The sequence below is a fragment of the Cryptomeria japonica genome, chromosome 6 (assembly GCF_030272615.1).
Source record: "Cryptomeria japonica chromosome 6, Sugi_1.0, whole genome shotgun sequence".
NCBI classification, from domain to species: domain Eukaryota; kingdom Viridiplantae; phylum Streptophyta; class Pinopsida; order Cupressales; family Cupressaceae; genus Cryptomeria; species Cryptomeria japonica.
The window spans coordinates 12,570,495-12,589,144 of NC_081410.1; the positions used below are offsets into that span (position 1 = coordinate 12,570,495).

The following is an 18,650-nucleotide window of genomic DNA, read 5'->3' on the forward strand; positions in this document are numbered from 1 at the left end:
AAAAAAATAGGCGCCTCTAGAAGGATATCTCTCGGCTTATTCTATATATATTATTAAATATATATAAGCTAGTTGATAGTGATACCTTTTATGGTTAGCGAGGGTTACTTAGGAGCGATCCCTGATTTTTGAAATTGGGGACGATTAGTTTTTTCTCCCAAAATTTGTATATGGCAGGGACATTGACACAAATATTATATAAAATTTGAAATTAATAATAAAACTATTTACAAAATTATAATTTATCATTAACAATCAATAAATAATATAAATATATATTAAATTAATTAAATTTATAATAAAATAAGTCGGTTTTGGTATAATGAGATAGTTAAATTGTGATTTCGTTGTTCTTGTAATCAAATTTTCGAACTCAATTGAGATGTTATTCTTAAATCTTTATATTGAAAATGAGGTCCCCCGTTCATAACTTGAGATAAAAAATATTTACCCATTTAAAAAAATTCTATAATAAAATATATATAATTTACAATAATTTTTTTAGATTAATATTTTGATTTAAAAAAAATATTAAGACTGAATAAAACATTTTCAAACTCTTTTTGATCTAAAACCTTCTGCTGTGAATGAATGAAGAAGATAGTGGAAATGTTACGGAGGAGTGGCTGACATGGGACCGAAGGTTGTGCTGTTGAAGAAGTTGAATATTGTTCTTTTTATTTACCGTCTTCTCTGATTTTGCTTTGCCTGTTTCCCAGTAAAAGGTAATGAGTATTCTATACTTGAAACATGAAAGCATTTGTAAAAATAAAATTTATATAGATTAAGTACGATTTGAAATAACGAGTCTTTTTTTTTTCTGGGTCCTGAATTTTATTTATTTATTTATTTTTATTAAAGTTTTCCCGCACCTGGTTTCCTCATGGGTACACCCAGGGCATGTCCCTGATCTGTGCATTTGTCATGAGTATGTCTCCTGGCCCTGTACATTGGTTTGGCTCAAGTATGTCGAGGGATCTGTACACACCTTGTAACATAGCTAAAAGTGAAAAAATATTTTAACACTTTAACCTGTTTAAATGATAACTAATAGTGGTATCTGGTGATTTGCGTGACAACAGAAAGAGTCATGGATGAAGACAGATCTTTTAATAGCATCGATGTGCACAGACTATTTATTGGAGCTGGATGCAACAGAATTGTTAATACAGTTGCCTGGGGTCCATCTGGTTTGGTTGCTTTTGGTGCTCACAATGCAGTAGCGATATTTCAGCCACAGGTCATTTGAATCTCCACTTTCTTGACCCTTCTAAATATATTACTTTGTCAAATTATAATTACCAGGAACAAGGAAAACTTAGCATTTTCAACTCATTGAAATCTCTTTCTTTGCAATAATTTAGAATCTTGAGAATGTGAATGATAAGTAGAAACTTCCAGTTGGGTCATGTGTTGTCAATTTAAGACACTTTGAGATTGCCTTTACTATATATTCTTCATGGACCCGGATTCTCAAATTGCTCTAATCGTCTTTCTTTTGTGTAGCATCTAAATATTACTTAGGTTCTGCTAATAGAGATTGGATGTTGTATATTGTAGGCAGCTAGAATATTGACTACACTTCCAGGTCATAAAGATATTGTAAACTGCGTGGAATGGCTTCCCCGGAATAAGGATATTTGCAAACATGGTAATTATCTCAAGTTCAATCATGGAGTTTGTAAGATTTCAAATATGGTGTATGTAACTTGGTAGAGTTTTAAATCTCAAGTATACTTGTGTACTTTATGGATTAGTTACAGACTGCTTAATGTAAGTTTGATGATGGTGTGAGGTTGATTTATATTTTAGGGTTGACAATACATTCGACTATTATTTCTTATTTATGTTCCATTTGAAATTTGGAAGCAGAGCCACTTTTAAGGCATTTGTAGGGAAATGCTCGATATACAATCTCTGGGCTGTATATACCTATGTCAGTATTCGTCACTCTATTCCAATTTTTGTGATCTTATTCGGTGCATGCTTCGCTTAGAGAGGGTATGTCCATCCACGCATGAGGTGATGAGACACCAATGTTGGAACTTCCAATGGAATGTCCAGAAATGGAGGTGTAGAATATCAATGTAGGAAAGAGAAAGCCACTACATAGGTAGATAGAGGACATTCTAGTGGAACATCAAGCAAGGGCACGTGGGATATTTAGTTAAAATATTGATACATTGGGAAGATATTCACTTGGGATGTCCATGTGTGGCAGTGGAGAACATTTTAACAGGTAGAACAAGGGCATCATGAATGGTTGCTTTATTAGATATTTACACCGAAAAGATATTACTAGAAATGAATGTAACATTATCAACACTGGTTTTGTCTGAGATATTTGAGAAGAAGTTCACTAGAAGCAGGTATGACAAAACAATTCTGCAGCAAATTGTACAAGAGTTAGAGCCAGACCCGAGTGTTTGTAAAAGGTAGAAGTTAGCTCTATATTATGATAAAGATTCAATTGTAATCGTATGTACATGCAAGTAAAAAAACATCACATGTAATTGAATGATGTTGAATCTTGATGTAATGTGTATGTTGCAATTACAAATAATCAGGGATGGCTTGGTCTTGATTATTGTGACGTTGATTGTAGAAAAATCAAGTCTTTGAGGAGGTTCCCATTCAAAGTTGAAGTCATGATTACACCACAGATCATCTTAGTGAACTCTGTTTATATCATTTTTTGGGATTACACTGTGCTCTATGTATCACCTCACTTAGATTAAGTATCTTTACATTTATGTGATTCTTTGTTTGTGGTCATTTCAAATGCTTTTTCTGTCTGGAATGTTCCACTGACCTTGGCTTTGGGAAATTATACTGTATAGATTTGTCAATGCTCTAGGTCGCTATTGAGTTATCAGATAACATCATATTTTCAACACCTGTCCAACTTCAACATGCATGTTCTCTTGGTTCAATCAAACATGCTTCTTCTGTATCCTTATCATCATCATAACTGGAGGAAAATTGTTTTGGCTGTATGGTTTTACAAATTTAACATACTTCAACATGCACCTGCTCCTTGACATGCAAGTTATTTTCTCCCAATGTAATGAAGACCTTGTATGGTATTGGTTCAGAATAAAACAAAATCACAAAATGTGATTATTTTACTACTTAAAAATTGTTTGTTTGTACATCTTTTGTAATGTCCCCATTTTGAAATAGGATTTAAAAATAAATGCTAATAATAAAATTAAAATATAATAGAATAAAAATAAAATTAAAATTAAAATACGTAAAATTTAGTGTTGTTTAATGAATGGTCAAAAGGCATGAAATGAAAGTTGTACCTCCCTCAAACATGAGATATAAAAGGGAGAAGAGAATTCCATCTGAAGGGGGGGTATGGCGAAAAGAAGAAAGAATGGAGCATGTGAATGAAGGAAGGATTAAGGGAAGAGGAAATGAATGGGAAGTAAATAGGGAAGTGACTCTTTTAAAAGGGTAGAAATTATGAATGGTTGTACTTTTTCAAAGACTGCTAATTGTGAAAGGTTGTAACTCTTGCAAGAAGGCGGACATGATGAAGAGGTGCAACCTCTCTCTCACATTGGAAGATATAAAGGGCAAGAAGGATTAAATGGAATGAAGTGGAATTAGAGGAGATCTAGAGCAGCCTCAGAGCAGAAGTATATGGAGGGATCCGTAAAAGATTTGAGAAGGAAAGAAGAAAATAAGATATGCAGATCTAGAAGAAGATATGCAGATCTTAAATGGGATATATGCAGATTTGAAATGCAGTAAAGAAAGATTTGAGAAGTGAGAGATAGGTGAAGATTCAATAGGAAGTGAAAAGGCAGCAGTTGTTGCCAAACAGATGAATCTTTTCATAACCAAACTGTGTGACCCTTTTTCTCCATGAAGGGTATAAAGTGAAGGAGACATCATTTGAAGAAGAATGGAACCAAGAAGAAGATCGATCAATTCATTCAAGGGAGCATCAAGCTTCATAACTGATATCAGAATAATAAAGAGAGGAAGCGAGTAGAATTGATAATAGTAAGGGCAAGATTTAGGGCAATCCCAAAAGGGACATTACATCTTTATCAATTGCTGTATCTACATGTACCAAATAAGTATCGGCACCTTATGCTAAAAATAGATGATGAAATGAGGATTAATCTTTTTCCAACGCCTCTCTTCATCTGAATGTGTTACATAAATTTAAAAATGATATCGAATTTGACACATCAATTTAGAAACATTAATCATCAGCATGTGATTAAGAGATTTTCTCTATCATAACATTTGGAAACAACACCATAATCAATAGTGGAGACTACCTCAATACAAGGGAATACTGTTGAAAATTTTCTTCTAGTGTTTGTAGATGTGTAGATAACTACATTCTCAATCTGTAATCTATTGGTGTATCTTCAAAGTTCAAATGTATCCCTTTAGTGTCTATATATCTGACAGTGTCATGTGTTGTAAACATAATATGTAGTTTTACATCTGCATATTTACCAATATAAAGTTATAAACATATTTTGGAGGTTAATATGATCATAATACCTACCGATACAATACATAAGGGCTAAGACTTGCATGTTGGAGACTGAGGTGAGCAACAAACTAGCTCAAGATTTCATATCTTTTCAAGTCAAAAATATGAGAAAGGGCTATGTTTGTTCTCTGACAATTTGCTTTGAATGCGAACTCCGTAATAATCTTGGTGGAGATGGTGAGTACTCTTATTTCTTCTATGGAGAATTGTGTGAGAATGTTTGGTAACACTAAATGGTTGAGTGATGGGATAGATTAGGTAGATTTATTGTTTTTCCTCACCAGTCCCCATCCCTCCTTCCCCACCAGTTTTATAATTTTATTGAAGAAGTTCATATCTCAAGATTAGGACTGTTGTGGTTTGATATATTCACAAAAATCTAGGCAATGGTTCTTGTTCAACAAAATTTTTCATGGAGATTGATAACTTAAACATCAACCTGGGTTTGGGAGTTGGGAAGGCTGCACAAAATTCAGTAACTCCTAGTGGCAGCCCCATAGGTTATAGTCTTTGTGGGGCTTGTTCTTGTTGAAGACTAGGGGATTCTCCGTGCAAGTTTTAAAACGAACGCAATATTGAGAAAAACATGGGTATACGAGGGTTTTTTTTGGTGAAAGGTAGCTGTTGTGGATGGTATCTCAGCTCCTTAAACATAGGGTGAACAACTCTGGATTCTGCTTTACAATATTGAATGTAATTGTTTATCCTTTCATCCTTGAGGATGATGCTTCACTGAGAGTACAAGAGCTAGTGGGTGCATGGGCTATTTTCCATAAACCACAATGATCCCATCTCTAGTAGTTACAACGTATTTTGAAGGAAGATATTTTAAATTGGATGACTCCTATTCTAAAAGAGTTAGGTACACTAAAAGTTATAATCAAGGGCAAATACATTAAGGGAGGAGAAGCTAGATTGAAGTTAGATGTCGTTGCTTGGGTGACTAGCCGTTTGGCTTTATAACGTCCTTAAGTTTTTTTTTGTCCTAGCCTATGTCAATTGTTACATCTTCATTATGGTAGCTTCATCTATATTTAGCTTAAGCCTGTATATATTCATCTCCGTTGTGATAATTCTTCTGTAATGTCCTCTTTCTAGATCACCTTATATTTTGCCATAAATTCACAAATCCAAATGAGACAGAATATAATAGAGTTATAGATATAATTCTTACCCAAGGATAAAATAAGATAAGTTTGTTTGGAAACTTGCAATCAAGTTTGATAAACATTGGAGATATAATTCATGAGATAAATACATTAATAGGGTTAAATGAAATATCCCTGACACACTAAACATTGGAGATATAATTCATGAGATAAATCCATTAATAGGGTTAAATGAAATATCCCTGACACACTCTAAATAGAATTTTCTGTTCTTTCCAAATTTGTTGTAATATCATGCATCAGAATTAGATCAAAACGAAAAACATTTTACCTTTAATCTCATTCAGATTGAACACCAAACATTTATTATCAATAAGATTCAGTAATACAGACTTTTCAGATATAAACAACTTACATCGATACAACAATACAGATCTCATATTTGGTCTGCTGGTATTGATTGCGAAGTACAAAGCGATTCATTGGCGTTGGAAGTCGCCAATCCACCCAAGGCAGTCCCATGATATTAAGCTTCACTTTTGAGCACCCTTCAATTGATCACGATGAATCTGTGACGCCATTAATATGATTCTAGTCTCATGAATAGCCCCAGTTCCAGTTATAAGTGCGGCTTGCTGCAGATAATGCCCATGCTATGATTGTTGTCACAAATCCTCGATGTGAAAGGATTGCCACGCCACCCAAATCTCAAATAACAATCCCCTTTTGAAAGAATACTGTTTTGTACCAATATTGCCCGGTGTAGACAGAGGTGAACGGACACTAAATACCATCAGATTCCTTCTTCACGCGATTAAGAAATCTTTATTTCTTTCATGACCAAATCTTAGGAACAACAGCTGATATAAGGGAACCGATTAATTTCTTTACTCCGGCAATACTTTCCTCCTGATACAAGTATTTGCCCTTACCAAATGAGAGTAAATATATTTTATAAAGTGATATTATAATAATATTTTATTACTTTATTATTATTTAATTAAATTAATTAATATTAAGTCATCATTTATATATTTATTAATTTTGTTGACAACTTAATAAAAATCAACTTAATTAATTATCACTTAAAAATTGGGGACATTACAGTCCTCCCGGCCCAAACATTGCTTGTCCTCAAGCAATTCTTTGCTGTACCACCAGGATCCCAAACTCGCCATAAGAAAGACACTATATCATTCTGCTGCTCCACTCTGATGCAACCCGCAATACTGAACCCTGCAACTCTGTTATTCTGGACCCTTCCTACTATCAATCTGATTTATGGATCCCAAATTATCACTCTATCACATCCATAAAAAATTAGGAGATGAAAGTATCTCAAGAGGATGTCAACAATAAACAACTCTGTAACTCCACATGATCTTTCATGGATGTGCAAACCTGTAGTATCCCTTTTGATTAGAGGCTCAAGGAATATCATCAAACACTTTGCATACAAATTCTTTACTTGCTATTTTTATGTTTCAGTCTGATAATGGTTGCTTAAAATGATGTCAAATGTGATTTAAATGCTTTCAAATGGTTACTAAGATGTCTAGGCAAATAACCATAATGCAAATGCAATTCTTTTTGTCTTTTTGAATGCATATAGATGATCCACACAGTGTAAATATGCACCTGCAACAGTTAGACATTAATACAAACAGTTGGCATGCAAAATAAATACGAGAGAGACAACTCTTGACATTCAAACTCCTTGTGACTACAATGATATTAGAATGCAATGAAATTGCTTACAAACTGAAATGACATGCAAAACGCCAAGACTCTTGGCTTACAATGATGTACCCAATGCAAGTACCAAACTGATATAAATGTGCATCTACAGCTGCTTAAGAACAGCGACTAATACAACTGTAAAAATGATGCCAACTACACTAGAAAAACATGAAAGAACCTGATGTGAAGAAGTTCTTTGATTGATGAAGATGTGGCAGATCCTTATGCAAAGAATGGAGTCTCTCTGAAGCCAAATCATGCCTCTCATGTAGCTGCCCCTGTTCTAGCATTAACTTCTGATATAAAGTCGTAGCAGCAATAATGAAGATCTTCAACAATGTCTTCTTTCAATGTATTTAAATCTGCAGAAGATATTCTCTGAAAACCCTTGGAAGATTCTGAAAGAAATGTAAATCTTATCCAATGAAGCACCAACTGAACCCGTGTATGAAGCCCACAGTCAAGCAATGATTCAGTTGGTCTTTTACAGCCTCAAGATTGCATAAACACTGAAGAGACTTCGTTCTCCAATGTTGAAGTTGCCTGAAACCCTAGGTCTCAATGCACAACACCCAAAAGCAAAGACAAATGATCGTCAATAATGAGTTTGATTTTCTTTTTGAAACCTTATATATCCTTTCAACTCTTAAATGCCTTTAATTCCCTTTTGAAATCCACTTTAGGGTTTTAATAAAACTTTATAATAACTTTTCAAAAGGGTCGATCCCTTCATTTGGTGCAAAACAAAATAATATAAAGTATATTTATTAGAAATCACTTATATCTCCCTTGAAATTGGTACTTTATATTATTCCTCATATGCACTTTATAATTTGACTTTATGATATTAAATCCCCTTTAATTATAAAGTCACATGAAGTCAATATAATATTCCCTTAATAATAATTAATTATTATTAAAGTAACACTTTAATAATAATTAAATGTCATAACTCCATTAATAACCATTACTTAATGATTCTGACTTCATCATTGGCTAGTCCACTGCTCCCACTGTCAATCTGGATGCCTTACTAAAAATAGTTAGGGTTAATACAGATGCAAAAGCATATGGATTTCAAAGAATCGATGTTGTTCAATTAATCAAGGAGACAAAGCTCCTTTAAATAGAGTTACAAGGACGATGTTTCTAAAAGAAACAATCGTTAACTAGAGGCAAAATTAGAAACAACTTAAATGACCATTAATAACACAAAGAGAAAGATATTATTCTAATACCCTCCCTTAATGGTCATTGTTCTAATTACCAAGAGAAATAACAGAGAAGGTTGCCCCCTTCTTCTCAGAACATGCTGCAACAGACGACAAGGGCCTGCCACTAACTCTGCCACTTGAGATGAGTCTGTCACCAACCCTCCTAAAAACTGCAGAACTTCTGGAGATACCCAAAACAACACCAACTGTCCAACCTGATGTTGGAGAACTGTTCCTCTCTGTAACTAGAGACACACCAAGAACAGTTGTCACGATTTTGAGGAAAAAATCGGCAAACCCTCCAAAGTATTGCAGATGAGCAAGATGCCCAAAAATAGACTGCAAACAAGAGACTAGTGCAGATGTTCGCACAACAACTCCAGGTGCGACTAAAAACAGACTGCAGCAAAGTACAACTTTTGAGGAAAAAATCATAAACCCTCATGATTTTTTTTTTACAGGGACAAAAAATATTTAAAAACCCACAGATAATTTTTAGGACAAAATTATTAAAACCCACAGATTTTTTTAAGGGAAAAAATATTAAAACCCATCAGAATTTTTTTTTAGGTAAAAAAAGTAATAAAAACTGAAACAAACATCGATGCCCATAAGCCATCTTCACGTTTTTCGAGGCACGAAAAACGAGGTACTGAGAAGATGCTAAGTGCACAAAACCTGACTGCCTTCCAACATCAAGTTGGTCAATGATGCCATCTTGCATGTTTCCCAATGCACGGAAAACGAAAAAATTGAGAAGAGGCGCTGGCACATAATTCAAAAAATTTGAATCCCAATGCAGAAACAGAGGCAGATGCAGGTACAAACTTTAAAAAAATGAAGTACGATGGGCACAAATTTCAAGAAAAAAATTCTGGCCGACCCAGAAAAATCCGAAGACAACCCAAAAATCCTTGCAAAAAACCCAGAACGAATCTGCTGTCGGAATCTGGATCCGCTGGCTCGAAAATCGAGGCACCCTGAAAATTCTGATGACGACCCAGTTGAGGTCTCGAAAAACCCACCACAAATCTGTACTCAATTTATTTCGACTGAATTTGGAGGGTCAAAACCCTAGCCGAAAACCAGAAACCCTAGGTCGTGAAAAAAAAATTAGCAGAGCCGCCTAAAAATGTCGAAATCCGCAGTCAAAAAACGCGAAAATTGCGTCGCAGATTTAGAAAACGCGAACAAGAATCGCATGAAAACCTCTAGAAAAAAGAAATAAAATCGCGCGGGCTGTATGAGAGCCGAGAACAGGCGCGAAAAGCACAGACCCAGAAAAACGGACGCGAAAAATCGCATTTTCTGAGTTAACAAACAAACGCGGGTAGAGGAAAAAAATCCTCATAACAGACCCGCGAATACAAATCGCGATTTTTGCAGACGAAAACCCTTAGGATGAACGAGAATAATTTCGAAAATTTTCAAAAAAGAAAAATTTCGAAAAAAATTCACCTATAGCTCTGATACCATAATACAGATGCAAAAGCATATTGATTTCAAAGAATCGATGTTGTTCAATTAATCAAGGAGACAAAGCTCCTTTAAATAGAGTTACAAGGACGATGTTTCTAAAAGAAACAATCGTTAACTAGAGGCGAAATTAGAAACAATTTAAATGACCATTAATAACACAAAGAGAAAGATATTATTTTAATAAGGGTCCCTCTCTAACATCCACTAACTTACTATAAATAGTAAATCCCTCAAAACGGAACTAGAAACCTTTGAATATCAATGCCTCAGAACAACCGAAAGATTTGGTGAGATAAACACTTACAACAGCCACCTGAAGAGCTCCAAAACTCCCAAACTGGACCCTCTAATCCACCATACTAGCCTACAAGGTTCAAAATAATAGGCCTCAAACTCTGATGCTCACGAAAATGGGTACCTTACAAAACCACCCAACATAGGCACACAAAAAACATATCAGCCCACCCCAGGCTGCTGTTGCAAACTCAAATAGCATGCATGAATGTGAAAATCAGACTTATGAAAATGTAAGAAGTACCTTTAATGATCAATGATATTAATGCCTCATCATTATGCCAACCTCCAATGATAAAGAGATGTTCCATATCCCTCCAAAACACCCAAACAGCTGCTGCCCTCAAAGTGTTTCCAAGAAAATCTATGTTCAGCAATGTAGAACAGGCCTTACTTAACAATACATGTAGTAATAACTCATATATTAAGGTTCGGACACTTTTGCCCTTATGATAATGTGCATACCATAGATCATAGTCTAGCTGAAACTCAAATGTTTGCAACTCAAGACCCAGTATCTTCGTGACAACTTCTCCATATCTCGGTTTGTAGACCAGCTGTGTCTCCACTTTTTCAAGTGCGTACCAATCAAGTGTGTATATACATGTACATGTGTATATATATGTAAACGTGTATATATATATTGTTAAATAACTTTTTCAGATTTCTGCATACCACAAGAGATTATTGTGTCACTCCTCAGATCAGGTCTGATCGGTACATATGAGAGTTTTTGTTGTTCATCGATCCCTTCTTCGAGTGGTAAGTTTGTTGTATAGGTATCTCTCCATTGTGGGTGAAGAGTCATTCCCTATCTGTTCATAAAGTCATAGCCATCCCCAAGAGACGTCCCTTCATATCTTGCCCTTATCTTTTCATAACCTCTGGAATCTTTTAATACACACACACACACACACACACGCACGCACGCACGCACATACATATATACACATATATACATACATATATACATGTCTATATATGTATATATATGTGTGTGTGTGTGTGTGTGTGTGTGTGTGTGTGTGTGTGTGTGTATAAACACACACACACACACACACATATATACATGTGTATATATATATTGTTAAATAACTAATTCAGATTTCTGCATACCACGAGATTATTGTGTCTCTCCTCAGATCAGGTCTGATCGGTACACATGAGTTTTTGTTGTTCATTGATGCCTTCTTTGAGTGGTAAGTTTGTTGTATAGGTATCTCTCCATTGTGGGTGAAGAGTCATGCCCAGTCTGTTCATAAGTCATAGCCATCCTCAAGAGACATTCCTTCATATCTTGCCCTTACCTTTTCATAACCTTTGGAATCTTTTGTGAAATCACACGTCATTGGTGATTATTTAATATATTAAAATGGACACTAATCAGTGTGAATTAGTTGGATACTAATGGGACGATCCTTAGTGAATTTGTTCCTCATAAATATTGCCACCCTTTGTAGGCCAGGTCGGTCAGTTTCTCTTGCTGTTGGTTTGAGTTGGGTTTTCAGAAAATTGTAAAGTCTTGATTCAAGACAATTTTCTCTAAGTAATAATGGTGCAAGTCTGGGTGTCGTGGCGGGGGCATGACAGTGTGCCCTTCCCAAGATTGCTTGTCAGCAATTTAAGATTTGGATTCCCAAGTTGCATCTTCTATAGGTAGACCCTTCCATTTGACTAGGTACTTAATAGTTTTATTCCTTAATCCCTTCTCTTGCATATTAAGGATGGTCTTTGGTTTCACAATCAACTTACCTTCATCATCTAAAGGTGGCAACTTTGGACATGGTAATATTCTGTCCTAATACCTTTTTTAGGCGAGATACGTGGAACACGTTGTGAATCTTGCTGTTCATGGGTAGCTCCAACTCATAGGCAACTTCTATTTTCGTCAAAATTTTATATGGCCCATAAAACCTGGGTTGCAGTTTCTCCGCCCGACTCTTTTTGATGGATGACTGTTTATATTGTTGCAATATTAAAAAGACTGGATCCCAAATCTTGAATGTTCGTTCGGTTATTTTCCTATCCACATACATTTTCTATTGGTTTTGTGCTTGATGTAGGTTGTCCTTAAGTGTATTCATGATTTCCTCATTCTGTTGTATAAATTCCCTAGCTCCTGGCACCTGACTCTCTGAGCGGATCAAATCTCCAAAAGATGTTGACTCATAGCTGTATAATGCTCGAAAGGGACTCATCCCTATAGGTATATGGTAGGTGGTTTTGTAACAATACTCCACCAAATGCAGCCATTTAATCCATCCATTTTGTTGCCCGGTGACATATTTTCTTAAATATCCCTCCAATCATTTATTAATGATCTCTAGTTGCCCATCTATTTGCGGGTGATAACTGGTGTTGGGGTTTAGTTCTGTATAAATTTGTAAAGGCCATTTTTGGGGACAGACTATCATATGAAATTATGAATATTTGAAAAATTTCATTCATACGATCTTTAGTGAGAAAAAATTCAATTATACGATCTTTATGAATTCTTGTCTTTATAAGCATGTATTAGATCATTTCAGTTTTTTATTATTCAACTATTCAATTAGCAGTTTGTCCATTTCATAAAACATCAGGGTTTTGCCATACTGCATTAAATCACAGACTATGGTTCACTGGAAGAACAGTTCCTGCTATCTGGAAGTGCTGATGGAGTCATCATAATTTGGGCTTATCTTCCTTCACAGAGCAAGGTACTGTTACCCTATACTCTGTTAGTTTCTCATTCCATTACATTTCTACAACAGTCTAGGTTTATATTTAGTTTAACTTTTAACTAGAACTGTACAAAAAGTATTATTTGCATTTGATGATTCTATAACTTGTGTATTCTCTGGAATTATTATAACAATTTGATTATAACTTATAAACTTTTCTAGTCCATAATTATTGAAAAGATGGAGGTCTATCTAGATGTGGCGATGCTGTGATAGCAACCGCAAGTCATAAAGAGAACTCACAGTCACATAATTGTCTTAATCATAGAAGCAGATGTCTGTAAGATATCATGATATATTCCAAAGTACCTTTTCTCAGCAAGGTCTTGACATTTTCATGAAAATATCATAGGTTTTTCAAAATATCTTTGACCTTATCTTGATTCAGAAATTTTCACCAATATATCACCAATAATTTGAAATATCACAATAAATTAGATTTTTTTCTTTATATGCACCAGACCTGCAATTTTCTGATCAATATTATTGCGAACTTCTATAAATGTTTTATACACCAGTTCTACAAGCCTTGGGAACTCGACTCAACTTCAACAAGCTGAATTTTGACTTGGACAGTACTTGATGCTCAGACTGAGCCAAAACTTAACAAATTTAAAAGACCATGAAATAAAGAAACTTTTAAGGATTAAAAACTTTATCATGCACCTTTAAATAAACAAACTTCAAAGATATAATAAATTGATCAAATAGTAGTTACTTTGATCATATTCACAATTACACATTGATCGCATGCTAAGTCACAAGGTTCAAATTCGAATTCGAATTCGACAGCCATGAAATTCGGATGAAATTCGACAAGGGAAAAATTGGAAAAAAAAAATCGGATAAAGTTCGCCTTATATAATTTTGTTTATTTTTAAATATATGTATACTTCTTATAAACTATCAAAATAGCTTAACATTGCTAAATAGATTTGAAGTCATTATAAAAAGATGGCACATTTATAAAATATAAACCATAAGAAACAAGTGAATTCATTAAACAAAACATTATATGTTGGGCCCGTCCGGTCAGAAAATTGGGTCGAAAGCAGCCATAGCTTCTGTAAGGTGCGAAAACATTATATTGTCATTATATAATTGCTTAACATTATAAATACATTAAACAAAACATTATATTGTCATTATGTAATTGCTTAGCATTGCTTAACATTGCTTAACATTATAGATTTGAAGTCATTATATTGTCGGGCAATACTGAATACGGATTATATGAATACTGAATATGGATTATATGAATACCAAAACATTAAACATTAAAAATTGGGGCAAACCAAAACATTATATGAATATTGAATACGGATTATATGAATACCGTTGGGCAAACCAAAACATTAATAATTGAAGAAGCCTTCCTGAACACAGCTGTTGGCAACGATGGAGGAGGTATGCACGACAGCAACAGCAAACATAGAGATAACCCACCACAAACACAAAGAACCCGCCACAGACATGGAGAACCCGCCGTAGACTCGGAAACCCTAAAAAAATGCTTTTCAGATTTTTCCTTTAGTAAAAAAAAATGATGTCCTTGTCCGTACGAATTAATGGTCGAATTTGAACGATTTTTTTATAAATGTTGAAATTCGATTAAATTCGAACCTCATCCATGAAAATCGCCATATTCTGTGACTAAGATCGCATGAGTATAAAAGTGAATTTTAATTGAAGGAAACGGCATTTTTAAATATATAAATATTGTCAAAAATGTTTTACGTGTATAAAACTCATGGATTATGATATCCATGGCATCAAAAACAAAAAACCACAATATGGAGGTATGAACTATGGTAGAAAGGAGCTTGTATCCCTCGACCCAATATTGCTAACTCTGGCTTGTATCTCAGTCGAGTTTGCAAATGTTGCTATAGCCAGCCCTAGGAGCAATACTTAGGACATAAAAAAAAGCTCAAAGGAATAAAAAAATGTTGTTCTTCCATCTAGCATGGCCCAAAATGATTTTCATATTTGTCTTTTAAAACTAGAGCAGGGGTTTGGGGGTAGTGTCCAAAGTGGGGTCAAGGGGCAGCACCCTTTGTTGGGCTCTAGGGACAATGTTCACAATGGGATCGAGGTAAGCACCCCTCGAGGGGTCCAATTGCAGCACCAAACCAAAATTAAAGCCTTTGAAACAACAAAGACCTTGACGGTGCATGCCATTTTTCATAAATTTGTCGCTTTTAACCATCCTCCAAACCCTTCAAAGAACACTCAACTTTCATGCTTTTACATCTAAGCATTTTCAATTTTTTGTTCCTTCCTTGATTTTCATAGACCTGACATAGTCTACCTGTCAGGACACTCTGGTCATGAGTAGTCAGACCTAAATTTGGTTGACTCATCTTGGGATTTGTTGAGTTGGGGCAAGTCTTGTAATTGCTACACACCTTGAATGGTGTGAGTAGTTGTCAAGATTCCTAGCTGCCATTATTGAATAGTAGTTGGATCTGTTGCCAAGAGACAATTGTAATTTCTGCTGCTGTTATTTTAAAAATAGATGTAGTTATCCGTAGTTATTAAAAAACTTGGTATAATTGGGTTTGAAAACTTTGTGAATAGGGAACATGACTGTTGTTATTATCATTAGTGATTCTCACCATTTCTTTAATAACAGCAAATACTGCTGTCATTATTTATGATTCATGAGCATAGTCATTACTAGACGAAATTGTCAAGTAATTATGCTAGCCTTTGACTTGTCATTATTATTGTATCATAGATGTTAGTGCTGCCATTGACTTGCTGTCATTTCTACTTATCAATGGATATTGTTGTCTTTGCTTCATTTATGAACATATTTGTATTATTGAGGTAATTCTTTGGGAATCTTCATTGTTACATACAAGCTGCTAATAATGTTGTACTAGTTGAGATTGTTGTCATTGCTTCATTCATGATCATTTTCTTAAGTTTTTTAAGTTCTCAAAGTTTCAGACTTTCGGGGTTGTCCATTCAAGTAGGCCATCCCAGCCATCCCAGCCATCTCCATTTTCTCCTTTCTCCTTATCGAGTTGTCGGACTTCATCCTCTTGGCATATTTTTCCATCTGATCGTAACAATTGAGTCCTTAACCTTGTAAAGTTTGTATAAGTATGGTTGTAGGATTAACAAATTTCTCCTTACTGGCATAGAATCCATTTGAACTTTGAGTTCTTGACCATTTGCCTTAATTCCTTTGCCACATCAGAGTTTTGGATTTGTGCTTCCCTGAATACCGATTCCCTAGCATCCTCAAGTTCTAATCCCCAAAAATTCTCACTAAACAACTAAGTTTTCCAAAAGTGTTGGACTTTTAGAATTATCCTACCATGTTTTCCATTCATTTCCATCGGCTTGTTGGAGTTCCCTTTCCCCAAGTACCCTTAATACGTCATCCTCAACTTCTATCCCTTGTTCAATTGCTGATAGGTCTTTTGGACTAGAGCTTCAAGATATCCTTTATCTAAGTACCTCGTTTGGGCTTCCCTTGACTTCCTGACTCATGACTGAATGTTTTCACTAAATTTTATATTGGAGTCAAAGTTGTGGACTTCGCTCTACTCAAGTACTTGTTTCCTGTCATACTTGACTCTTGAATCCCACTAATTCCTTCATTCACTTTTTTGGAGTTGAACTTTCACCCATCTCTTTACCTCAAACTTTTTTGAAAACTACTTGCCCAACAACTTCAGTTGTACTTGTTGGAGTTTGAGGAAAGGATTTCCCATAAAAATGGTACTGAGTATGAGTCATCTCTGAACCTTGATCACCGGCATTCCAACATTCTTTCATCTCACTAGGGTTGTTTGTTCGAACTTCGCTCCATTTGCATGAGGACATCACCCCCAATCCCCAATACTTTGACTTCTATATCAGGATGAGCTATGAGGTATTCTTGATCCCTAACCCTTGAGAGTCTCAAAGTCCCATGTTTTTTCTTGTACTATCCCACTTACTCTCTTGCACTTCTAGAAGGCCATTTATGACCAGATGTGATGTAGTGACTATTGGAAAGTTTTTTTGCCCAAAAAACATTGTTCATCATTTGAGTGTGAATTCGCATGTGGTTTTCCAATGATAGAGGGGAAAACAACACATGACACCATTAATGAGTTGGTATGGCTCTGCAACCAGTAGATCATATCCAAGGGTGGTTGAAATTCATTTTTTTTATGCAGATTGGTACAAATTTGAAAGAGGAAATAGTGTGGGAAGCCATGCCCTAATTTTTTTGATGGTTGAGAGTTGTACAACCCAAGCATTCACACCAATTCCTACGCCCGTTTCAAAAGGATTTTATGGGTCATTTTTGCTCTATATACATAGATCTAGAGGTTGCCGTTGATCAATATGATGGTGAATCACAAGAGGATTCATTTTTCCTGTCTGCAAGTGTATTTTGGTGTTCCAAGAAGAAGGTTTCAATGCACAAGTTTTGATTTGATGGCATCGAAGGCATGGTACTTCCTTGCGAATAGCGTTGGGGCCACAACTTCTTTTCTCATGGTCACATGCCCTAGCTGCAGATCTATTTATGGGTCCACATTTCTCTTTTAATGGGTTGGTCTGTGTTCATTTTTTGAGCAAGTTTGTTTGGGTTGAATTTTAAATCTTCTTTGTACTAGTGTGTTTGAATGTAAGAAGTTTTGGTTTTGCTTGAAATCTTTTATGGTTGTGTAAAGTTCGCAAAAAATCAATATGAGGCATTACTTCTTTTTCGTTGCTGCATTCTATCCCCATTTTTATTAAGAGTTTTAGGGGTTTCAAGGAATCCCTAAGTTCACATTTGCTATTCTTTGTATTGATTTGTGTTAGTTTGCATCTAAGGAGTGTTGTAAAACTATTTTCACTATTGTGCACATGTATGCTAGGCAATAAACTTTCAAGGAATACATGAAGCTCTTGAACTAGTTGTGGATTATTAAATAGAGCTGCATTTTTGGGATAGAAGGGCATTTGAGGGTTCAAGCTCTACAAGATAGGGCCAAGCACATTAAACTCATATGAAAGTTAGCGTTTACTTTGTCATTAAGATTTTGTCCGGATTTGACTTTGTGTTGTAGGAATAGGCACTAGTCTGATGGTTGGAAGCCGACCATTCACTCCATTTAAAAGCAAGAAAAAATGCTTTAAACCTTTGTAATTAAGTGTTATTTACTCTACCATTGTGCATATTCCATTGTTGTAAATCTCTGGTAAAACTATTGTAAAACTGTGAATGACAAGATTTTTAGTGGTTTGTAGCATAATGCATGTTAATAGGTGGATGGTGTTGTAAGCAACTAGCAATGAATATATGTACAGGGATTTGTCACCGAATTTCATCCTAAGTTGCATCATTTAACCTAGTTGTCTTAAGTAAGAGATCTGCGATTTGTATGCGCAAGCAATCCTCCATAAAAAACAATTATCAAAGCCAAATACAGAGTCATATTTGTGAATGTATTCACTTTAGTCTTTTATATGTTTCATTTAGAAAGGATCTTTAGGAACACCCTCCTGAGCTTGGCAAGGCTTGAAGTGCAGAAGAGGTCTTTAATCCTCTTGTTTGTTGGCCTTTTCTAAT

General features: G+C 35.2%; 1 protein-coding gene across 4 annotated transcripts in view; it reads left to right on the forward strand.

Annotated features, from left to right (window-relative positions):
* The first annotated feature begins 567 nt into the window (after nucleotides 1–567).
* The window catches only part of LOC131069738 (elongator complex protein 2), a 123,187-nt gene continuing 105,104 nt past the window's right edge, over nucleotides 568–18,650 (forward strand). Inside the window, exons 1-4 of one of the 4 annotated variants that reach the window (XM_058005290.2) lie at nucleotides 568–725; nucleotides 1,083–1,240; nucleotides 1,561–1,651; nucleotides 12,972–13,060. In XM_058005290.2, coding sequence (XP_057861273.2) covers nucleotides 1,091–1,240; nucleotides 1,561–1,651; nucleotides 12,972–13,060 — 330 coding nt within the window. In that variant the 5' untranslated portion in view covers nucleotides 568–725; nucleotides 1,083–1,090. Of the gene's footprint in view, nucleotides 726–806; nucleotides 965–1,082; nucleotides 1,241–1,560; nucleotides 1,652–12,943; nucleotides 13,061–18,650 lie in introns of those variants that run through there. The other 3 variants (XM_058005286.2, XM_058005279.2, XM_058005298.2) reach the window with 3 other exon arrangements.